The sequence below is a fragment of the Tenrec ecaudatus genome, chromosome 10, assembly GCF_050624435.1.
Source record: "Tenrec ecaudatus isolate mTenEca1 chromosome 10, mTenEca1.hap1, whole genome shotgun sequence".
NCBI lineage: Eukaryota > Metazoa > Chordata > Mammalia > Afrosoricida > Tenrecidae > Tenrec > Tenrec ecaudatus.
Window position 1 is genome coordinate 105,497,973 of NC_134539.1, and position 25,571 is coordinate 105,523,543.

Genomic DNA, 25,571 nt, shown 5'->3' on the forward strand with positions numbered 1-25,571 from the left:
TTACTCATCATGTTTTCATGTGAAAGTTGTGGCAATTCAGAACTTTGTTCCTACTCACAACTCACAAGATGCCATTGTATGTATATACTATATTTTGCTTATCCATTCATCTGTTGGTGAGCATTTCAGCTGTTGCCAGCTTTTGGCTATTGTGAAAAGAACATTACTGTCCAGGTTTGTCTGTGTCTTCACTGTTTTCAGGTTATACACCTGAGATTGGGGTTTCTGGGTCATGTTAATTCTGTGTTCTGTATTTTGGAGATGCACCAGACTTTCTACATGTGGCTTCACAATACTGCATTCCTACCGGCAATGGATAAGGGGTTCCATTATCTCATTTCACAAACACTTATTGTTTTCTACTTTTTAATCATTGCTATTCTGATGGGAGTGAGGTTCTACCTCTTCTTGGTTTCATTTGGCATCTCCTTGATGCCTAACGGGTGCTTTGATGGTTCAGTGGTTCAGTGCTCGCTATGAATCAAAAGGTCTGTAGTTGAAACCGATCAGCTGCTCCATCGGGAGAAAGATGTAGCATTCTGCTTCTGTAAAGATTATAGCCAGAAAAAAAAATTATAGCCAGGAAAATCCTCTGGACAACTTTCTGCCCTGTAGGGTCATTTAGAACATGGAAGCCCTCATTGGAAACCCTCCTTCTATGTCTCCTTGTATCTTTTCTTTATAGCTATATCATATATTCTCCACGGAGCATTCTAACATATTATGGAACCCAAAGGGACATGGGGAGCCCCTTAGTTCAGAAGTTTGAGGTGTTATGTGGATTTCTCCTGCTTGTACCTGGCAGTTTCCTACTTGACTGTCTGAAAGAAGATGTCCTTTTGAAATGTCGACTCTAATCCAGCTCTAGGTGGTTAGAGTCAGAGAAATGCTGCTCAGGCAGCTGGGCTGAAAGAAGATATCTTTTAAACTTAGGAGATCTGACAGCTCTGTCTGGGTGGCTAGTGTCATAGAGTGACCTGTGAATGGCTGCCTGCCAATGAGGATGGGAAAGTAGGAAGGTGGCTACTGGATCCATCACTACATTTTGGGGATTGATTTTTTTTTTATGGTCGTTAATCTTGAAGTTTAACAATAAAGGTTGGAATTGTTTGAGCTGTAAGCGACTGACTCCTCAGTGGCTTCTTCTTCTTCTTTTTTTTTTTAAATGGTGCCATGAGTTGGAACTCTTCTTTCAAGTGTTCAAGATTCTAATTCAATTCTAGTGATTGTTTTATTTTTGCTTCCTTGTGCCCCAGTCTTCCTTGCTATCAGTGCCTCTTTCTCACCTGCAGGTGTTTTTGACGTGTTGTCAGTATTTATCTCTGAATTGCTTTTTCTATATCCTTTGTTTTTTGACACTATCCTGGGTCAAAACCAAGGACTGTTTGGTGATATAATTTTGTCTTATAGAGTACAGCATTAAGTCAGAGAGGAAAGGAGGAATTCTCCTTAACTAAGCATCCAGGTGCATTTCTTTTCCATTTTTACTTAAAGATTTATATGTTCTGTTACCACACATTGCTGCCCACCAGCCCCTCCCCCTCAACCAAATTTTTAGTTGAATTAAGTCAACATTCATGAAAACAACAGTCAAGAAATTAAGAGGTATATTGTTTTGGGAAAATCTGCAAAAGATCTTTTTAAGATGTCACTTTGAAAAATAGCATGCGCCTGACCCACGCCATGCTATTTTCACTCTCTTCATATGTCTACATGGACCTGGAAAAGGAAGATGAGAGAAGAATCTGAAGATCATTTGAAGATGGTCCTTTTGAGATTTATTTGTGTTCATTTATTTTTTAGCTCAGTATTTCAATATATGGATGGATATACTACAGTTTATCCATATATAGTTAGTAGGCATCTGGGTTATTTCCAGCTCTTTTTTATTAGGAGTAAAGTTGCTATAAACATTTATGTACAAATCTTTGAAGCAGTTGTCACATAATAATTTCTCCAGAGGCAAACATCTATAATATTGAAATAAATTGTGGGCATTTAAAAATAGGTGTCAAACCCTCAATGCAAGAATACTTTGTTCTTTTAAAATGGCATTCCAGTGCTCGCTTCGGCAGCACATATACTAAAATTGGAACGATACAGAGAAGATTAGCATGGCCCCTGCGCAAGGATGACACGCAAATTCGTGAAGCGTTCCATATTTTGACCAGCGCGTGCAGACTTTTTAAAAAAAATAAAAATAAAAATAAAATAAAATAAAATAAAATGGCATTCCATGATGCTCACCTTTCCAACACGATTGCTGAAGACAAAATGGGAGCATAAGCAAATGTGGTGAAGAAAGCTGATAGTGTGTGGCTATCAAAAGATACAGCATCTGGGGTCTTAAAGGCTTGTAGGTAAACAAGCGGCCATCTAGCTGAGAAGCAACAAAGCCCACATGGAAGAAGCACACCAACCTGTATGATCACGAGGTGTTAACGGGATCAGGTATCAGGCATCAAAGAACAATTATATCATTGAGAAGAGGGACAATGTGGAGTGGGAACCCAAAGTCCATCTGTAGACAACTGGACATCCCCTTACAGAAGGCTTGGGAGGAGGACCCAGTCAGGGTACAGTCTGGTAACAACGAAACATACAACTTTCCTCTCATTCTTTAAATGCTCCACCCCCTACTATCATGATCCCAATTCTACCTTACAAATCTGGCTAGACCAGAGCATGTTCACTGGTACAGATAGGAACTGGAAACACAGAGAATCCAGGACAAAGAACCCTTCAGGACCAGTCGTTAGAGTGGCATACTGGGAAGGGGGAGGTGGGGTAGAAAGAGGGAACTGATAACAAGGATCTGTATATAACCCCCTCTCAGGGGTATGGACAACAGAAAAGTGGGTGAAGGGAGACATCAGATAGTGTAAGATATGACAAGATAATAATGATTTATAAATTATCAAGGGTTCATGGGGGAGTGGAAAAAATGAGCTGATAGTAAGGGCTCAAGTAGAAAGCAAATGTTTTGAGAATAATGAGGGCAACAAATGTACAAATGTGCTTGACACAATGGATGGATTGTGATAAGAGTTGCATGAACCTCCAATAAAATGATTTAAAAAATAGTTGTCAAGATATACATAATATCGTTCAACTACCAATGTATGAATTTTACTAAGTGTTAAGTCATCTCAATTTCTGATCGATATTTAGTTTAGTTAATAATATATAAAGGCCTGGCGTGCAGCTGTTTATAAGTGCTTGTGGGTATAATCGGACTCATAGTTTTTACAGATTGGGGCTATTCTATTTCTCATGTTTTTCAACCATGTAATTCCCTGCCAGACAAAACATGAAAATCATTGGACTGAAGAACAGACATACTTTCTGCTTAGGTGCATAAATATTTTAGATCCCCATGCTGTTTGGTCGTGTGCCATCCCCATGATCGGTTTGCAGATCAGACTCTTGTGATCTACTGACTGGTGCAGTGAATTACTTAATATGGCTTACTATTACTTCATATGTAACTCCCCTAAATGACTGTAGAGTTGTGCTGTTGTCAGATGCAGTTGAGTTGGTCTGTACTCAGAGCAGTTCTGTGTACAACACTGCCTGGCCCTGTGCCATCCTTGTATCATTCCTGGTTTTGAGCCTATTCGTGCAGTCACTGTGTCCATCTGATGGGAAGTTTTCCTAGTTTTTGCTGCATCTCCACATTACCAAGTATTGTCTTTCTCTAGGACTGTGGCCGACCAAGGAGATTGTATACTTGCTAATGTAAATAAGGTGCATCGAGCTCTAAGGTTAATTTTGCTATCAAGCTAGGCTTAAAGCCATACTAGATCTAGAAAAGGAAGGTCTTATGGTCTCCAAGAAAGAAAAATCAAGAGTGGAGTGTTTCCTTTGGATCTGGGCTCTCTCTCTTGAGAATCTCTTGGATCCAGGAAAACCACCAGAGACGGCAAGAGACAATAAGCAGCAGCAGCAGAGAAATAGTGACAGCAGAGGCAATAGAACCAAGAGACCAGCACAAGCCAGAGCAGTGGATTTCCTGGCCCACAGAGCGAAGGAATGGAGTGCTGTTAGATAGCAGGCATGGCGGAGTGTGGGGTGCTTTGGGGCACTTGTTGGGGGAGCTTTCAGGTTGAGGCCTACTGTAGGAGTGTGCTGCCTCTGGGAGCTTACCACCAGAGCTCCAAACTCATTGCGACTGAATCAGTGCTGCAGCCTGACTGTAACTTAACAGGAGTAGAAAGCCCAGTCTTTCTCCTGAGGAGCTGCTGGTGGTTCCGAACTGTCAACCATGAGGATCACAGTCCAAATCATAACCACTACACCACCAGGGCTCCTGTATTAGCAGAGCTAGGAGCTTTACAATGCTTGTCCATGCTCGACAGAGGCTAGGCCAAGGGACCAGAATGAGGTTTGACTGCAAGCATAGCAGAGAAAAGGCTATCCTGATTAAAGAACTGTGTCCTGAATAATTTGTTTCTGAATTGTAGCCTGTCATTTCTCTAATCAACGCCATAGTTGTGAACATTATCTGTGAGTTCTGTGTGGACATTGCAATAAATTATTGAAACCAGCAGAGTAGCTTAGAGGGATGGGGGTAGGGTGGGGTGGGAGGAGGAATGGCTGATGGTCAGAATGAATTGTTAAAAAAAAAAAAAGTTATGGAGACATATCTGATCTCTGCCTCATAAGAATTAGCCTTGGGCTATTGATCTTGATTTTGTAACCTCCCCTTGTGAAAGGAACCCTGGTGGTGGTGGTGGTGGTGGGGGGAGTGGTTGGTTACATGTTAGACTGCAAACCACAAGGCCAGCAAATGGAAACTTCCAGTTGCTCTGAGGGGAAAGACGGGACTTTATCCTTCTGTAAAGAGTTCGTCTTAGAAACTCAAAAAGGGCAGTTCTACCCTGTCTTACTGTCACTTTGAGTTGGAATTGACTTGATGGCAATGAGTTTGCTTGTGTGTGTGTGAGTGAGAATTAAGAGGTCAGACACCACTGCCGTGCCATTTCTGCACTGATTTTCAAAAGTAGATTTCCAGGTCTTTTTTCTTAGCCTGTTATCACTTGGAACCTCTATTAAAACCTGGTCAGCAATAGACAGCCCTCCTTTGAGGGATAGTGGCTGCACAAGAGGTGCATTGGCTGGAATCGAACCTTAATCTTCTACCACCAAACCATTATTGCCCCAGGAGGAATTGTTGGGTGCCATTGAGTTGGTTCCAAGCCATTGTGACCCCATATAATAGAACTGCTCTGTAGGATTTTCTTGGGTATAAAATACATTGTGGAGACATATCTGACATCTGCCTCATAAGAATTATCCTTGGGCTGTTGATCTCATGAGTAGAAAGCCCCTCTTTCTCCCTTGGAACGTTCTCGTAGTTTCAAACTGCTGACCTTACGGTTAGCCCAACTTGAAATCCACTATGCCACCCCGTAGGGCTCCAGTACCAGAACCTGGGAAGGTGATATGTCTCAGAATCACTAAGGCTTTCCTTTATGTATTTACCATGTTCTTTTATCTTTTCCTTTCTTCCTTTATTGTGGTTGCTTGATTCAGACATTTTGGGTACATGATCTTATGTTAATTTCCCCCTTTGATTATCGAGTACCTACTACATAGATTAGATTAATTTTCTCCCTATATCTTATTATTCTAATGAATTTATTATTGCTTATATAGAATGTGTGGGTTGATTAATGAAAGCTGGTGTATTAATAGCTCTTGGCTACTCACGTTCCTCAGGGCTAGTATTGTTGAAGACTGGCATTAATGCTAATTAATCTGCCATGATGCTGTGAAGACACCTAGGGGAGGGTATTAGCAGAAAGTCTAAGCATGAACCGAGTCAGCATCACGAGGTTGATTTCTAGTCTTTTGTTCACAAAATCACGTCTATCTTTTTCTTTATTCATTAAGTATCACTTAATGTTCAACAACATTGGTTTAATAGTTTAAACACTAGTTTAATAACTGCAGCTAGTATTTTTCAAAAATTTTATAAGGTGGCAAGCTAAATATTTTCTACTTGAACTGTTAGCTGATTTTTTCCTGAATTGCCTATTGCCTCCATGTTACAAACATAGTGTTTCCTATGAGAGCATCGTTCAGGTTGATTTGTGGTGGATTGCTAATGCACTAGGATATGCCTGTTTGTATGCTTTCCTGCTGTCTTATGCAGGATTAATTGATTTCCTAGCTATAACAGTAAAAACCTTCTTGTAAAAAAGCCAATAAACAAAAAACCTCCAACAGTTATTTTGACCTTTTTGTATTGTAGAATTGTAAGTATGTTAAGGGTACATATGATAAATTTTTAAGTTAAAGTTTTGTTATTGAACAAAAAACAAAATCCAAAATTGGGAACAAAGTTGCTGCCAGGTAAAACTTCAGAGGGATCATAACTCCTGGAACAAACAAACAGAAAAACCTGTCCTGTAGCCTAGAGGGAGCCAGCTAGCCAGCCAGACTTGTGGGTGCCTGGAATGGGTCTGAACCGTGGGCCAGAGCCTGGATGGGATTAGAAAAAAGCAGTACAAACTTAACCATGGTTTCTTTTTAAAGGCTGCATTTCAGTCTTTATTGCTCCAGTAGCCTCAGTTTCTAAATACCCATATAATTACATCAAACACCAGGAATGGTGTGCTCATTTTTGGTGAAGGTAGGGACTGGGTGAGGAAGTAGTGATTGGAGAAGGGTAAGAACAGGGATCTGCTTTTTCTACTATCTTGATTTTCCAGGGCTTTTCCTACCTCTTGCAGTAATCAGTAACTGCCAGGAGTAAGTGTTAAGAGGAAAATTTGTGTAATATATGTAACAAGTCGGACTTGGGCAATAACAGTGGCAGCAGAAATAAATAAGCTCAGTGAACAAGTTGCTTGATTAATAGTAATAGCACTTCTGTTTCATAATCGCTTGACTATCACTTGAGATTTCAATCAAATGGTATAAATATGACATAACTTGCCCATTTCCCCTTCCACTGAATTCCTTCATCCCTTTTTTCTCCAAAGAGTGCCCACATTCAGGTGACCAAGTATCATTCTTCGTTTCAATTTAACATTCTCAGACGCTTACTCTTCAAAATGACTCATTGCCCTTAATGATATGGAACCCAGAGCAGCAGCACTCCCGTCTATTATGGCTTGCACGTTGTTGTTGTTGTTGTTGTTGTTAGGGGCCATCAGATAGGTTCTGACCCTTCGTGACTGCATGCACAAGAACAAAACCACTAATTGTTCTTATGCCTGAGCCCATTGTTGCAGCCACTGTATCAGCCCATCTTGTTTATTAGGGCTTTCCTCTTTCACTGCCCTCTACTTTACCAAACATGACTTTTTTCTCCAGGGACTGATCTGTTGACAACATGACTAAAGTATGCGAGGTGATGTCTCACCCACCCCGCCTTTAAGCAGCATTCTTGGAAGCACTTCTTCCAAAACAGATGTGTGTGTTCTTCGGGCAGTCCGTGGTACTCTCAGCATTCTTCTCCAGCACCACAATCCAAAGGCATCGATGTTTCCTCAGTCTTCTATGGATTACGTAGAGACTGTTAAGTCTTTAGTGAGGCTTGTCGGGGATGTCATGGATCAGTGATCTATGGATCATTGTTTATTGCTAAAAGAGTTTAGGAGTATACACTTAGTGTGGAGAAATTTGGAAAGTACATAGAAGAAATTAATCAGTCTCTTAATTGTATTGCCTATGGGATTGCTATATGTTGGAATTAATTCAATGGCAGTAGGCTTAGTTTTTTGTTTTTATAGATAAATCACTGGTGCATTTGCCTCAGTTGGTTTATTTTAACGTATTCTAGAATACGTTTTCATTTAACCTGAGTAATGAGTTAAGGGCGAGAATGTTCAGAGAGAATCTCAAATCAGGGATAAAATTGTAGGCAAATCATTATCTGGGATGGCTTCTAACGGAATTGGGACCTTCGCTAATGTAGGCAGTAATTAGGCATTGGCTGATTAGTAATGATGGGTATGTGAGGGGTACACCCCCTGCCCCCACCCAAACCCAGAATTGTGCTGGGTGGAGCAGAGCTTTCGTAGTAAGCATTTTTCCCTCCAGTTGAGCATGGAGCAACTCGTTCTGAGTTAGTGCACGGAGTGGTGTTGCCTAGGATGGTTCTCTCTAGTCACAGTGAATTTTTTCGTTGAGCCTCATGTTTTGTGGTGGCTGATTTAAGAGAACAGCATGTGGCTGTGAAATTTTGTTTCCTGCTTGGGAAAAATGACCGAGCAGAAACTGTTGCGATGTTGAACACAGTTTACAAGGTCAGTACTATGGGAAAAACTCAGTATGAGTGGTTTACTCATTTCAAAAAAGGTGAAATGTCAATTGATGTCAAACCTTGTACTGGAAGTCAGGCAACTTCCTGAATGGACAAAACTGTTGACTCATACTGCATTTGAAGTTCATTCTACCAGGTCAGACTGTTAATCAAGCTTTCTATTTAGAGATTCTGAAAGGATAGCATAACATTGTGTGCCCAAAAAGGCCGATATGTGGCAGACAGGGGACTGGCTTTGCCACCATGACAATGTGCCTGCTCACGCATCCATCTCAGTGAGCCAGTTTTGGGCAAAGAACAGCATGCTTTTCTTGACCCACGCACCTCACTCACCTGACCTCATTCCATGGGACTTCTTTTTTTTTCTTTTCCTGGGAATGAAGAGGGACATGAAATGACAGCGATTTGATGATATAAAAGAGTTGAAGGAAAAAACGAGGGTGGCTGTCAGCCACCCAAACCAGATGAGTTTGACAATTGTATTAAGTGTAATGGAGAGTACTTTGAAGGTGGTATGGTTGTTTTGTAAAAATAATTTAAATAGATAGCTTTGGGGGAAAAATCCATTTTGGGGGGAGGGTACCCCCTTGGACATACCTTGGAGGCAGTAGGGTCGGTCACAGTCTGGCTGGGTTGCTTTTGGAGCAGAGGGGGGATTCAAAGGGTTGTACTCCTGGACTATCTACCCACTGTTGCAACCAGGAAGAGTGCCTGGGTATAGCTAGACTACATAGTCGTTTAATCAACTGACCAGATTACAGCAATCTCTGCTATACCACGATCAGCAACAAACTGAAAACTAGATGATCTTAGAATGTACAGACCTGTATCCTCTCTCTCTGAGTGGGCTTTGATCCTGTCTTTGGATTGTTGTGAAACTACATGGCTGGGTCATCTAACTAGATTTTGCTCTTACGAGAAGTAGGAACTAGAGCATTGACAGTCGGCTCATTTATGGAGAAATAGCCCCATGAATCCAATATTTAACAACTCCAGAAGTGGGTAGACCTGTTAGTTATGCAAAGGAACTTTAGAAGCTTTCTTGGGAAATTTGCCCCGTGTGATTCTGTGCTGTTTCTCGTTACATGACTCATTCACAATGTGTATATTAAGTTTCATGCTGATGCCTTACTGCCCCCACTTCCCCAATTAGAATTTCCTAGAATATATTGAATATTCGAGGGAAGCTTGACTACTTGTTGCATGTATAGACATTGCTATCACTAGCTGGAATGTTTGTTTATTCTTGTAACTTGATTTATAAAATAAAAGTTGTTGTTTCTTTTTTAAATGATTTTATTAGGGGCTCATACAACTTTTATCACAATCCATACATATATCAGTTGTGTAAAGCACATTTGAACATTCATTGCCTTCATCACTCTCAAAACATTTGCTGTCCACTTAAGCCCCTGGCATCAGCTCCTCATTTTCCCTTCCCTCCCTTCTCCCCCCTCCCTCATGAACCCTTGATAATTTATAAATTATTATTTTGTCATGTCTTACACTGTCTGATGTCTCCCTTCACCCACTTTTCTGTTGTACGTCCCCTAGGGAGGAGATTATATGTAGGTCCCTGTAATTGGTTCCCCCTTTCTACCCTCCCCTCCCGGTATCACCACTCTCACCACTGGTCCTGAAGGGATCATCCGCCCTGGATTCCCTGTGTTTCCAGTTCCTATCTGTACCAGTGTACATGCTCTGGTCTAGCCAGATTTGTAAGGTAGAATTAGGATCATGATTGTGGGGGAGGAGGAAGTATTTAGGAACTAGAGGGAAGTTGTATGTTTCATTGTTGCTACACTGCACCCTGACTGGCTCATCTCCTTCCCAAGACCCTTCCATAAGGGGATGTCCAGTTGCCTACAGATGGGCTTTGGTTCTCCACTCCACACTCCCCCTCATTCACAATGATAACATTTTTTGTTCTGATGATGCCTGATAGCTGATCCCTTCGACACCTCTTGATCACACAGGCTGGTGTGCTGCTTCCATGTGGGCTTTGTTGCTTCTGAGCTAGATGGCCGCTTGTTTACCTTCAAGCCTTTAAGACCCCACATGCTATATATTTTGATAGCTGGACACCATCAGCTTCTTCACCACATTTGCTTATTCACCCGCTTTGTCTTCAGCGATTGTGTCAGGAAGGTGAGCATCATGGAATACCAGTTTAATAGGACAAACTATTCTTGCATTGAGGGAGTACTTGAGTGGAGGCTCAATGTCCTTCTGCTACCTTAATACTACACCTATACATACATACACATAGATCTATTTCTACATCCTCATATATAAACATATTTACATATGTACATGCCTTTATTTAGACCTCTATAAGTGCCCTTTACCTCCTTGCTCTTTCCTCTATTTCCTTTTACTTTCCTCTTGTCCCACCATCATGTTCAGCCTTCATTAGGGTTTCAGTAATTCCTCTCGGTTATATTACCCTTGGTCATGCCCTACCGGGCCTCCTACACCCTCCTTACCACCAATTTGGATCACTTGTTGTTCCCTTGTCCCTGAGTTTGTTAACACCACTTCCTTTTCCCCTCCCTCCCCCTCTCCCATGTCCCTCTGGAACTGTTGGTCCTGTTGTTTTCTCCTCCAAATTGTTCATCCAGCCTATCAAGTTGTTGCTTCTTAACCAGTTTTCTTTCCCCTTTCTCTGTTCAGTTTCTCTTCAACAACGAGTAGCAGAATTGGAAAAAATTAATGCAGAATTTTCACGTGCACAGCAGCAGCTTGAGCAAGAATTTAATCAAAAGAGAGCAAAATTCAAGGAGTTATATCTGGCTAAAGAAGGTAAGTTCATAAGCCCCTCTTCTTCCCCCACCCCCACGTACACACATTAAAACTGCCTTAAAATTTCTTGGTAATGCAGTGTTAATCATCGAATCAGCTTTGATTCTATTTGTACTTAGAACAAGTTGAAAAATCCACTGTTCAGAGTTCTCCTTGTTGTTTGACCCGAATGTCAATATTCAGCATAATGGGCTACATTTCTGAGGCATAGGGATTTCAGTGCTAAAACTAGGACACTCCTTAGCTAACCAGGCTGATAGATCTCTCTGCTAGTAGCTTTAGTCATGCTCTATTAAAATTTACATTTCATGGAATTAGTTTAATAGCTGTTGTGAAGCAGACCAGGAGGCGTGATGGCATCATGGGTTCCATGTGGGGATGCTAACAGCAGGGTCAGCAGCTTGAGCCATCCGCTGCCCCATGGGAGAAAGAGGAGTCTGTCTGCTCTCGTGGACAGTATAGAAACCCAGATGGGCAGTTTTACTCTGCTGGATAGGGGGGTTAGTAGTTGGAATTGACTCAGTGGCAGGAGGTGGATGAAGCAAACAATTGTGTTCAGGTGCCGAATATAGGGAAGTAGATTCACTTGGTTCTGGAATTCATAGAACTTGAGCAACAAGGAAAAGAGACACTGAAAAACTTGTAAAAGCTGGAACCTGCATAAGGCAGAAGAAGCCTGTAAGAGAAGGAAAACACAAGGTGTGAGTGCCCTGCCGAAAGGGGGAAACTTGCAAGCCTTGGAAAAACCACACAATCCCAGAGAGTTTCAGCTCTCCCGGGTGTCACTGTATTGAGTAACTGTGATGGTTGCTTAAAAAGGAAGCTGTATAAGGCATGGGAGCATATCATGGGGTACCTTACTAAGCCAGAGACTGCCCTGGACCTAGGGTTCAACAAGCTGTGCTTTAACGGTCAACCTGTCAGGTGATTCAGATGCTCACGAAGGTTTCCTCTAGTCTAGACCATCGACTCTCGAACAGCAATAGAAACAAGGATATAAATTCTATCATCCATACCATTGTTTTAAATTAATGCTTGACACTTTTAAACATACCCAGTGGAATAAAAAATATCATGGGGATTTAATATTTACTTAACATAAATATCTATTTAACAAAAAATATATGAGCCAATTTTTTAGCAGAACTTTTATATATTTGGTTTTCTTTCTTGAACTGGATTTTCATTCATCTCTAAAAACTTGACTCTAAAGTAGTGGTCCTCAAACTGAGTGTGCCTCAGAATTACCTGGACTGCATGTTTGCTTAGAAAATGATTGCTGGGCCCCACCCCTAGAGTATTTGATGCGCTAGGCCTGTTTATGGATCTAGCAATTCTCCACCTGATGCTGAGGCTACTGAGTCAGAGACCATACTTTGAGAACTAGTTGTCTCAAGCAATAGTATATGTTTGAGAACCTTAAATTTTTTTTTTCCACGATACTTCTCTACAACCAAATTTGCATAGAAATTTCTTTTACACAAGTTCTCATTGTTGCTATTATTAAAAGCATACAGCTAAATACATCATAAACATTTTATGCATTTAAGAATTAGTAGAATATGAAAATTATTGGAAATCCAGCTCTTAAGAGATGAATTGGGTCTCCCAATTCATTAATTTCTGGATGAATATTACTTCTTGAAAGAAGATAAATTTTTTTTTGCATTTCTTACATGTCTATTTATTCTGTGATGTATGGGCCAGTATTTGGGTGTTTTTTTTTAATAAATCATTTTATTGGGGCTCATACAACTCTTATCACAATCCATATCTATTTCAGTTGAGTAAAGCACCCTTATACATTCGTTGCCCTCATCATTCTCAAAATTCGCCTTCTACTTGGGTTACTGGAATCCGCTCGTTTTCCTTTTTTCCCTCCCCCTCCCTCCCTGCTACCCCCTCCCTCATGAACCCTTAATAATTTATAAATTATTATTTTATCTTATCTTACGCTGCCCGACGTCTCCCTTCACCCACTTTCCTGTTACCCATCCTCCAGAGAGGAGGTTATATGTAGATTCCCGAGATTGGTTCCCTCTTTCTACCCCTACTTCCCTCCCGGTATCGCCACTCTCACTGTTGGTCCTGAGGGGTTCATCTGTCCTAGATTCCCTGTGTTTCTAGACCCCAACTGTACCACTGTGCATCCTCTGGTCTAACCAGGTTTGTAGGGTAGAATTGGGATCATGATAGTTGGAGGGGAGGAAGTGTTTAAGAACTAGAGGAAGGTTGTGAGTTTCATTGTTGCTACACTGAACCCTGAGTGACTCATCTCCTCCCCACTACCCTGCTGCAAGGGATGTCCAGTTGTCTACAGATGGGCATTGGGTCCCCATCATGTACTCCCCTCATTCACAATGATATGATTTGTTTTTCCCCGCCTTTGTTGCTTGAAACCTGGTCCCCTCAGCCCTTCATGATCACACATGTTGGTGTGCTGCTTCCATGTGGGCTTTGTTGCTGAAAGAAGATACATTTTTAGCATCAATTCTATTTGTGGTTTGAAGAACCCTGGGTTTCATAAATTAATAGATGACAATAGGAGTTTTATTACAGCAATTCTTACTCAATTCTCAACTTTCTGAATTGTGTATTAAATTATATAATGCTCTATCTTCAAAGCCCTTTTTATTCTATTGGATTATGACTCAGATTGAGTCTTTCTTTAATTCTTCTGAAAACCAAGACTTCATAACTACCTGACTTGCCAGTCATCCCTTTTACATTATCCCTACTGATCGTGAGAACTGTTACTGAGGAGTGAACCATGGTAACAATCAGTATGCATGAAAAGCCTTTCTTTTGGTAAGTGAGAGAAAGGGTGAATGTGAAAAGAGAAGTGAAAAAGCAGATCTGCACTTAAAAGCCCCTTTTATTTAGAAAGAATCTTTGAGTTGAGGGTTTTGAAGTTGATTCTTCTAAAACTGTTTGTGCCTTTGGATTCCTTGGAAGACCATTGCAAACGTCCAGGAATGTATTCTCTCTAGTTTGAAGACCAATGTTATGGAGCAGTGTTATTTAAACAATTGATGAATAACACAATATAAAGCAGTGGTTCTCAACCTTCCTAATGCCTCCACCCTTTAATATGGTTCCTCATGTTGTGGTGACCCCATATGTGGGTGTATCTGAATGTAGGCGGACCCGCCTAGAGACAGGAGCAGTACCTCGGTTCCTAAGACCATTGGAAATATGGTCGTAGGTGACCCCTGTGAAAGGGTCATTTGACCCCCAAAGGGGTCATGACCCACAGGTTTCAGAACCACGGATTTAAGGGTTGTGACCAGCATTTTAAGAAAATGAATGCAATGGAAAATAACAACACATTATATGTGGTAAAGGTAAGCAAGCAGAATTGCGCAAAATTTTCTGTTTCAGTTAGACATACCCAAATTGCTAAGATGGTGATGGAAAATGTAATGTTTTGGTGTGAATTGTGGTCAAATTTGAAAGCCAGTGTTCTTTCATGAACTTAATGAAGGCTGGAAGATTCTTAGGCTTCACAGAATTTAGCTGTCTTGGAAACTGATGTGTTATAGGATGAGGGTTGTGTTTTTCATGATTCGGGAGAAGGATAAGGGAGCCAACCTGGTGTAATCTTGTAAACATTGACCGGCTAACTGCCAGGTCAGTGGTTCAAAACCCAGCAGCCTCTCTGAAGGAGAAACATAAGGATGTCTGCTCCTGTGGAGATTTACAGTCTGAGCAACTCAAATAGGTCACTCTGACTCGATGGCATTGGGTTTGCTTTTCATTTCTTTCTCTTTTTTTGGCAAGATGGTTGTTTCCTACTTTCTTTTGTTCCTGAATGCTGGTAGGAATTTGGAAAAGCTGGTGTTCCTGTCCAGACATGGTGGCATTCTGCATGACACTGTAGGTTAGGCTGGATGAGATACAATGTATCTTAGATGGAGTTTAGTGTACTGAGGTAGGTAATACATTTTGTACACTGTCATCACTGTTTGGATATATATTAAATGCCATGAGCAATAAATTCCTTCCAATTCCTCAAGGTGTTCATGTGTTTGTTTACTTCCTCTCTCTCTCAAAATATTTTTTAACCTTGAGTTGACATGAGAATTCACTTTAAATTCTGTGCAATGGTATGTCTTTGTCTAGATGACTTGTGATATATTCACTGTTTATGTATAGGTCATGGTAGCTTTTCCTCTTAGGATCCATTTAAACTCAATATGACGTCCCTTTTTTCCTTCACCTCTCAGTAATAATTCTGTAGCTTGATCATCAATGCGAAGGCTTTAAAAAGTTCATGGAATTCAAAATCATAAAAAAGATAAGACTTAATGGTTCGATAGAAATTGGTGAGACCTTCAAGACAATGGCCCGGTCCCTTCAAGTCTGGACCTAAACTCACTTCTGTGGTAGAATTATCAACCATTTCATATTAAAAGGACAGAATTTAACCATGGACGGAGTTCGGAGGGCTAGGAATGGAAACAGGAAGCATAGTTAGGAGGTGGGATAAATGATGGTACATTGGGGGACCCCACAGATGAGCTGAATCCAAATGTGTGTGAATTGTTTAATGTAAAACTATGATCTGCTCTGTAAACCTGCACCTGATTAGCAATAAGAGGTTTTAAAAAGAGGTTATGGTAAAATTCTATTATCTTTTATTTCTGTTTTTTAAGTTTCTGAAGCCTTTTCATATATCTGCAGTCTCTTTCCCCAGTCTTGCTCAGTTAAGTTAATCTTGTCCAATGAAGTTAATCTTGTCCAATGTCTCTTTGTTTTGCTTTGTTTTTCTCTTTTACTAATGAAAGCTGTTAGCATTTCCTTTATTCTTTGAAATTATAAAATTGATTTTTTTGGGGGGTAAAATTTTGAAGAAATGAAAATGACGGAGAACCTCTCGTTTCTCAAATACCTTGCCAATTACAATTTTATATCTGAATTAAATAGTCTTATTGTGTGGCTTACTTAAAAAAGGATACTTGATATATTAAATTGCTTACTTTTTTGCAATTTTCTTAAGGAAACTAGGCCTTTTTGTAGTATCAATAAATAACCTCATGTGTGCTAATTCTATATTTACTATCTGGGGTTCTCAATAAACTTAAGCTGGCCATAAAGCATGACTGAGGTCACTTTCCTCCAAATTTCTAAAGGAATGCTGTGATACTTTTGAGTTTTTGGTATTTATTTATAAAGAAAATATGTCAAGTAACATGTTTTAGTTTCTATCTTGATTATTTTCCTATATCATACTAAATATTAAATTTAATTCCTTTGTGACCCTTAGAATATATGTATTGCCCACATATTTTCTGCCTCTGCCTCTTAGTGGGAAAATGTTATCCCACATGTAGTACTTGTTGCCATCTAGTGGGGACCTGTGTGACTGTGAATCTGAAGAAACAGGGTTCCTCCCACCCACCCCAGCAGCACCAGAGACCCCTCAGAACATTTGTGTCATACTGATATTTTTTTCATTGTATTCAAATGCCTTCAGTTACGGAAAACACTTGATTTTGACAAAAAATTCAAAGCAGATAATTTTATCAGGAAAGGGTTAGAGATGTGCTCTAACTATAGCTATTTTTTGATCTTCATAGGTGATAACAGTATAAATCATAGTTTTGATGTGCTTCGTGGGCTTTGTTAAAATTCAGCTAAACAGGTCAAGGTAACTTCATAAGCCTAAACGTTGATCTTTTTCCCAGTAGGAAACAGCTTTTGTTACAGTGTTATAACACCTGTGCTTGCACTTATTTGGAAAATAGCTAAGATTTAAGAGTAAACAGTAGTGATCAATGCTAATAAAAAGGTGACTACCTTTTTGATACCTATTATTGCTTGTCCAGGCCTTACCTTTCTTTTCTGAGCTGACTCTTAACTGGCAACATTATAAAGATTTCTGAAATTTTTGTTATTTTCTGTGGACTTTGAAGAAAGTATTTCTAATTTGATGCACTTTAACCAACTTGAATCCATAGCTTGTCAAAAGTGTCAGTGTTTGTGTTTTGGAAATCATCAGCAATCGTACACAATGCCGAAGACCTTATTACATGAGACACCAGACCAAAGGCCATAGAGTTCCCAGGTAGAAGGCATATTAGTAGAAATAGCGCTCATGTCAATCATTTAGAAGACAGCAACATTTCCTAGTCATATTTAAATCAACTTTGTACATGGTTGTTTCAGTTAAAGCTCTGATACTAGCTACCCAGAATTACAATAGTGAAAGGCTAACCTTAGGAATATATTTGTAGGCCAGATGCCCTAAGTTTGCCTTTAGATATGGAATTTAAATGAGAATATATATTTAAATATATAAATTTAAAACTATTGGACATTTTGGAAATAAAATATAGAAATTCAAATGTGCTTACCACATAGTTTAAACTCTAAACAAAGTGTAGAGAGTTTCATAAATAAGAAAGTAGTATTTTGTCTTTTCCTAGTGAGACAAAGGGAAATAACAGTTGAAATAGAAGATGGAGATGGTGCCAAGGCCATGGGCAGATAGCAGACATAGGTGGAAAGGACACGAGCCACCATGGCTACACTAACCCAGGATGCACTCTTTCTCTTCTTCTTGAATACAAAGAAGGAAAGATTAAAATCATGCACTAACCTGATTTAAATACTAATAATAACACCCGGGCCCTGGAAGCCCTTGTCCCCCCACATTGAGAGAGCAAGCCAAGAAGATGCTACCTCACTCTTCCCCCAACTAGTGCCTTGTTCCTAAAGCAGTTGCCACTCAGGAGTATGGCACTGTCTCCACTTGCGGCTCTGGAGCCAGACCTCAGAGACTGTGCCCAGGGTCACAGCAAAGTCGAGAACAGAGCTGAAGAATCCTAAAGTAACTGGCTTGTAACAAAAGTGTGAGAAGTTCACGCTAAGGGCACTTGAAAATCATGGCGAGGGTGCAGCTGGGGAGGGGGAGAAGGGAGGGTGATTAGGAGTTTCAGTAGAGCTACACACTAACCCCTAGATAACTCATCTACCATAAAGGAAACCAGGGAGACGCTGTGAAATCTTTTATTTTTGCAAAGAAGCTATGTTCCAGGGAATTGTTGAATACAATGAAGCAATCCGCCAGCAAATAATTGTTATTTATGGGCAAGATCCTCAAAGAGAATCTTGCTAAAACCATTGGCATCCCAGGGTAACTGCACCCTCTGACCTGAGAAACATCAATAGAGGCTTCACTGCGATAAAACAAGTCACTAAACAAAGAAGCAAACAACTATCAACAAACCTGGGTGGAAGGATGGTGTGGGGCCAGTATCCAGATTTGCTACAATAATGTTATCTTAGAAGCTCTGCCCAGTTACAGGAGAGTGTAACTTATGCTCGTGGAGGGGGAAGCATGTAGCGGAAGGTAACTAATAGCAATCAGGTGTTCCGTTTAACAAAGACTTTAGTGATGAATATGTAGAGAACTAACACAATGTCGAGAATCACATAAGGATAGGACAGTCTCATCAAGTCAAAGCATTGATTCATAAAGTGCATCAGCATGCTCGTTTGCAGCTTGAGAATGCCAGGAGGAGGAAAGGGGGAACATTTTTTTAATTGGAGAAATGATTATAAATATCCCGAATTGATGAAGAACCTACACATCCAAGAAACTCAAATGAGCGCCAAGTAGGATAACCTGAGCGAGATCCTCAGAGATAACGCAAAAATTTTGAAAGACAAACATAAAGAAACAACTTTGAAAGCAGTAAGCCTAAAAGCAAATCTATTTCCAAAAGACCCTTAGTAAGATTTAACAGCTGAATATTCACTAGGAGCAATAAAACCTAGAAGGCAGTAGAGTAACGTTCAGGATGCTGAAAGGGAAAAAATTAAAAGAAAAAAAGTTACCAACTAAGAATTATCTATGCAGTAAAAGCATCTTTCAAAAATTGTGTAAAGTCAAGATATTTCAGATAAAATTTGAGTTAATTTATTTCTAATCCTATCTCAAAAGAATTACTGAGGGAAGTTTTTCAGGCTGAAAACAAGTGACCCCAGGCAGTAATTGGAATTCACATGAGCAAACAGCACAGGTAAAAGGAATTGTGCAACTAACTAATAGCAGTCAGTACAAATGCCTATCTTTTTTTTCTTAACTGAGTATGAAGCAATTACATAAAGCAATATTTGTAATATATTGGTAGGCCTGTAACATATTTTCCAATATTAGCCAAAGGAGGTAGGTGGGAATAAAATTGTTTGGCACTGAGAATTCATATCAGAGTAATCCAGTCCACATGCACAAATAAAGAGAACCAGAAATGTAAATCAGAAAGCTAATAATAAATATTCCCAAAACGTACTTGTTTCTTCACTCAGCTGCTTTAAAACACAAAGTTTTATAAGTTATGTTATATAAATATATGTAAACTATCAATTGATTTATAGCATTCAAATGAATTGTGTATAAAATAATAGAAAAACCATGGGCAAAGGGAAGTACTGCATAGGAGGAATATCCGTATTTTACTAGAATTGTTAGTGTAAATCTGGTTGACTTTCCTAGGAATTATGTAAGTTCTAGAACAACCACTAAGAAAATGATGCCATAACATATGATGACACAAAGACCTACTTTTAGAGGTGCATGGAAGTGAAAGTGAAGACAATATGTGAACATTTATGGTATGCAGCTAAAACATTACTTTGAAGGAAATTTATAGACATAAATGTGTACATTAAAAAGAAACATCTAAGACTAATAACAAAACCTTCCACCATTAAACACTGGAAACAGAAACAAGCCAAAAGCAAATTAAAGATTAAAGAAGAAGTTAATAGAACAGAAAGCTAATGAAAATCAATGAAGCATAGTTGATTTTTTTTGAAAGGTCGAATTTGACAAATTGGCCAGATTGAAGAAGAAATTAAAATGGGAACTGCTGCTGCTTCACCTTACAGATAGAAGAGAAATTGTAAGAGATTATGAGCAACTGAATGCCAACATATTAGATAAAGTAGGCGAAATAGGTGAATTCCTAGAAAGACGTAAAACAAAAACTGATAGGGGCAGGGGGAACGGACTCAAGAAGAAATAGAAATCTGTGTCGACCTATAACAGAGATTGAAGTAGTATTCTAAAGCCTACATACTAAAACAAACCACGTCCAGACCCAGATGTTGATGAATGTTACCAAATGTTTAAAGAAGAATTAATACCAGTCTTTCACAAACTCTTCCCCAAAGTGGACAGAGAGGGCCACCACTGAACTCAATTCTATAAAGTTAGTGTTATTCTGATAACAAAATCAACAAAACTATCACAAGAAATAAAGCCAAAGACCAATATTGCTTAGCAATATAGAGGAAGAGATCCTCAACAAAATTCTAGTGAACTAAATCTAATAACTCAAAAATAATTTCATACTGTGGCCAAATGGGATTTATTAAAGTGTAATGCAAGGTTTGGTCCAGCGTTCAAAAATCAGTTTAAAAAAATCAATCAATAGACTTTAAAAAATTTGACTAAGTCCAACACAAACTAGGAATAAAAAGGAACTTCATTAGCCTTACAAAGGTCATCTTTTGCCTACAAAAAGCAATTTATGTAAACCCAACTTTAGGAACCCTGATGCCGTGGTGGTTACACAGTGGGCTGCAATCCTCAAGGTCAGCAGTTTGAAATCACCAGCCGCTCTGTGGCAGAAAGATGAGACTTTGTATGCCTGTAAAGAGTGAGTGTCTTGGAAACCCACAAGGTTTTCCCTAAGGTCTCCCTTCCCCTAAGGTCACTCTGAGTTGGAATTTACTCAATGGCAGTGAGTTTGAGGGATTTTTGTTTGTTTTTTTCTAGTGAAAGGACAGTGATGCCCACACTCATTATTTCTTCCACAGCTAGTCTTGGGGTAGGTACTAACCTGACCAGTGAAGGAAATGAGAGAAAAAACAAACCAAGAAAAGCCTACGTTAGAAGTAAAGAAAACTGTTTTAACTCTAGTCTCATATGATATGATGTTTTATATAGAATCCACCAAAAAGCTATTTGGAGTAATTCAGCAAGGTTACAGGATAGAAGGTAAACATAGAAAAATCAATTTTGAACTTTTAAGCTTTTCTATCTTTAATTTTTGTCTCATTTAAAATATGTGTAAGTATATTTATGTATACACTAGGGCTGCTTAGAAAATCATGGAATTGTTCCAGAAAAAATTTGAAACCCCTTCATCTATAAGCCAGGAATACAGTTTTATGTTTCTATGCCTGTGTAACTGTGGAAACATGCCACAAATATGTATTTGTATTATTTTTTGTTTATAGTGACAAACAGCAGTAAATAGCTATGGGCACTGATTTCTAATAAATCAAAGATAGTAGGAATAATTAGTGCGTGTCTATGTTAAATATAAAATTAAGCATTGGTAAAATTGTAGTTCCCAGGAATAAAGCTAATTGTTTTAACTCTTGTGAAGCAGGTACAGGTTTAGAGAGCAATCATTGTCTTACATTCAGCAGTTCATACACATCTATCTGATCCATCTCATCCACTGTGATCTGCGCAATGTACTGTCACGTCCTCCTCTCCTTCTAGCTCCTGGTTTCCATTCTTCCTTTCCTAACTTTGTCCTTGCATAAACTCTACCTTTTTTATCTTAAACGGTTGATTATTCTAACATAACGGTGGTAAGTTCAGTTCCAGACCTGAAGAGTCTGGGCAATGGCCTGGGGATCCCACAAGTTTCTATGCAACCAGTAAGCCTGGCCTCCTTTATGATTTTGAGTTTTGTTCCACATTTTTCTCCCACTCCACACAAGACTTTCTAATGTGATCCTTTTCAACGTAGTTGTTAAAAACTATTTATATTTTACCAAACACTCATAATACAGATGCTTAGAAATTTCATGGCAAAATGGAATTGAGGTAATGGCATTCTTCCAGGGACTTCTTAATGTCCCCAGGTACACTTGATGCCCACACACACTTTTCTTTTGTGTTTCATGTGTGTATGTATGTCTGTGCACAGTTTCTGGTTCAGCCCCAAGGACATGCCTACTACAGTTTCTTAGCTATTTCCCTTTCCTTTAAATATTTGAAATAATTACTTTCTGTTACTGTTCTTAAGACTCTGACTAGAGTTTAAAATACTTTAATGTGATGGGACATGTGAAACTAACATTCAAAGAGTAACAATTTTTTAACTAATAGAAAGTATTACTAGGTTTTTTCCCTTGAGATTTGACTGTTAATTTTTTTATTTCTGCAATTCGATAAGATTAATTCTCACCACTCCTTTCATTTATGTATTTTTAAGTTTTATTGGCACGTCATCCACATCACACAGCTCAGTAGTTCAATCATATCAAAAAGTTGTACAATCTTTATCACAATTTTATTTTTATTTATTTTTGGGTGTGTATATGTTTATTTTAATTTTAAAATCATTTTACTAGGGGCTCATACATCTCTTCTCGCAATCCATACATACATCATTGTGTAAAGCACATTTGTACATTTATTGCCCTCATCAGTCTCAAAACATTTGCTCTCCACCTAAGACCCTGGCATCAGCGCCTCATTTTCCTCTCCCTCCCCGATCCCCTTTTCCTCATGAATCCTTGATAATTTATAAATTATTATTTTGTCATATCTTGCCTTGTCCGACGTCTCCCTTCACCCATTTTTCTGTTGTCCGTCCCCCAAGGAGGAAGTCACATGTAGATCCTTGTAATCAGTTCCCCCTTTCCAACCCACCCTCCCTCTACCCTCTCAGTATCGCCACTGGCCCTGAAGGAATCTTCTGCCCTGGATTCCCTGTGTTTCCAGTTCCTGTCTGTACCAGTGTACATCCTCTGGTCTGGCCAGATTTGTAAGGTAGAATTGGGATCGTGATAGTGGGGGAGGAGGAAGCATTTAGGAACTAGAGGAAAGTTGTATGTTTCATCATTGCTATACTGCACCCTGACTGGCTCGTCTCCTCGCGAGACCCTTTTGTAATGGGATGTCCAGTGGCCTACAAATGGGCTTTGGGTCTCCACTCCACAACCCCCTCATTCACTATATTATATTTTGTTCTGATGATGCCTGATAACTGATCCCGTTGACACTTCGTGATCACACAGGCTGGTGTGCTTCTTCTATGTGGGCTTTTATTGCTTCTGAGCTAGATGGCTGCATGTTTATTTTCAAGCCTTTAAGACCCCAGACGCTACGTCTTTTGATAGCCGGGTACCCTCAGCTTTCTTTGCTATGTTTGCTTATGCACCCGTTTGTCTTCAGCGATTGTATCATGGAGGTGAGCACACAATGGTATGATTTTTTGTTCTTTGATGCCTGCTAACTGATCCCTTTGGCACCTTGTGATCACACAGGCTGGTGCGCTGCTTCCATGTGGGCTTTGTTGCTTCTGAGTTAGATGGCCGCTTGTTTACTTTCAAGCTTTTAAGACCCCAGACACTATATCATTTGATAACTGGGCAGCATCAGCTTTCTTCACCACATTTGATTATTCACCTGCTTTGTCTTTAGCTTTTGTGTCAGGAAGGTGAGCATCATAGAATGATAATTTAATAGAAGAAAGTATTCGTGCATTGAGGGAGTACTTGAGTGGAGGCCCAATGTCCTTCTACTTAATACTAAACCTATAAATATATGCACACAGATCTATTTCCCCATCCTCATATATAAATATATTTGTATATGTACATGTCTTTATCTAGACCTCTATAAATGCTCTTTGCCTCCTAGCTCCTTCCTCTCTTTCCTTTTACTTTCCTCTTGTCCCTCTATCATGCTCAGTCTTCATTTGGGTTTCAGTAATTCCTCTTGGTTACATTACCCTTGATCACACTCTACCAGGCCTCCTACACCTTCCTCACCACTGATTTGGATCACTTGTTGCTCCCTTGTCCCTGGGTTTGTTAACACCACTACCTCCCCACCCCACCTCCCCTTCTCCCATGTCCCCCCGGAACTGTCGGTCCCGTTGTTTTCTTCTCCAGATTGTTCATCCAGCCTCTCTTATTTAGACAGACCTGTGGAGGTAATAACATGCACAAAAACAAGACAGCAAAACCAAGGAACAATACACAACAAAACAACAAACCAATGACAAAAGAACAAAACAAAACACAAGAAAGAAAAGCTTGTAGTTAGTTCAAGGATCGTTTGTTGGCCTTTAGGAGTGTTTTCCAGTCCAGTCTGTTGGAGCACCACGCCCTGGCCCCAAAGTCCACCTCAGCATCCCCTGGGGACCCTGCCACACCATTCCCTTTTTGTTCTGTTGCACCTCCTTAGTGTTTTGCCTCAGTGTGGTGGGATCAGATCAGGCGCAATTCCCACACCGTGTCTCCGGTGTTGTCCCTGTAGGGCTATGGGTCAGTGAGGGATAGTATATCTCATAGTGGGGCCGGGCATGTGGTCCTCTCTGTGGACTGACTGCTCTAATTGAGAACATCATCCTCACAGCCTGGTAGGCCAGGATGTGCTCCACTCTCTCCTTCCCCTTCATCTGCTCCCGTGTGCTCCGATCAGATATGTCCCTCTCCTGGAGCTGCAGATTCAGTGCCGCTCTTTGAAATAAATTCTTCTGAGGGGAGGGGCAGGTGTCCACGTAGTAGTTGGGTTTTGGACCAGCCCCTCAACATAATCAATTGTAGAACATTTTCTCTTCCTTGTACTCATTCTTATTTGTGTCACCAACACCTTTTACAGGTGCTTTGTTTATACAAGTTAGAGATGTATGCAGAGGAGATGGTGCAATACCTGTGAGGACACTGAAGCTTGATGGTCTGATGATTCCGTTAAAGTCTCAGAGCTTCATTAGTGTAGAATTACATCTGACATTGTTTTAATGACCATTTTGGCTTAGTTATTGTGCTCTGTAAAGGAAGTTGGTGATTTTTCAGATGTGACTTTTTGTGCATTCATGCATAAAATACAAAAAAGGAGTTAGAGAGGAGAGGTGGAGCTGGGGGGAGGGATTGATGCATAACCCCTCACTCTGGGGGCCGGGGGTAAGAACAACAAACATGGTGAAGGGAGACAGCTGTTGGTGTAAGATATGAAAAAATAATAATTTATCCTTGATCAAGGGGGCACAACGGGGAGAGAGGGAAAAAAAGAGCTGATACCAAGAGCTCAAATAGAAAGTAAATGTTTAGAAAATGGTGTTGGTGGTCTTGCCGTCTCTGCCCGTGCTGTGCGCGGACCTGGCTGGTGAGATCATGGCCATTCAGGAGGATGGGGAGAAAATCAACGGTTGTAACTTAAGTGGCTGCTCACCAGCGTGGAAGCCCCTGGTCACTGCTCATCAACACAGGAGGTAGCACATTGTCTTTGTGGATTATGTTTTGCCCCTTGCCCCTGGTTTTCCTTGGCTCGATGGCCTTGGATCTCTCATGCCAAGTGAGTCATTCCTTCAAGCTGTTTGGTTATATCTAAGCAGTTTCCATAACTGCCTCCCTGTATGATCCACCACATTCATGGATATATCTACAGCCCTCCACCCCCCTCCTGCACCACATGCACACACACACACATACACACACGCACACATACCCTTGG

The 25,571-nt window shown here is 40.1% G+C and overlaps 1 protein-coding gene and 1 non-coding gene across 2 annotated transcripts in view; both read left to right on the forward strand.

Moving 5' to 3' along the window:
* The window catches only part of RABEP1 (rabaptin, RAB GTPase binding effector protein 1), a 104,256-nt gene that overhangs the window by 21,158 nt on the left and 57,527 nt on the right, over positions 1 to 25,571 (forward strand). The window contains exon 2 of the mRNA XM_075561136.1: positions 10,949 to 11,077. Coding sequence (XP_075417251.1) covers positions 10,949 to 11,077 — 129 coding nt within the window. The remainder of the gene's footprint in view (positions 1 to 10,948; positions 11,078 to 25,571) is intronic.
* On the forward strand, positions 2,060 to 2,166 carry LOC142460367 (U6 spliceosomal RNA). The gene has a single exon (XR_012786579.1). It is a non-coding gene; the product is annotated as a U6 spliceosomal RNA (small nuclear RNA).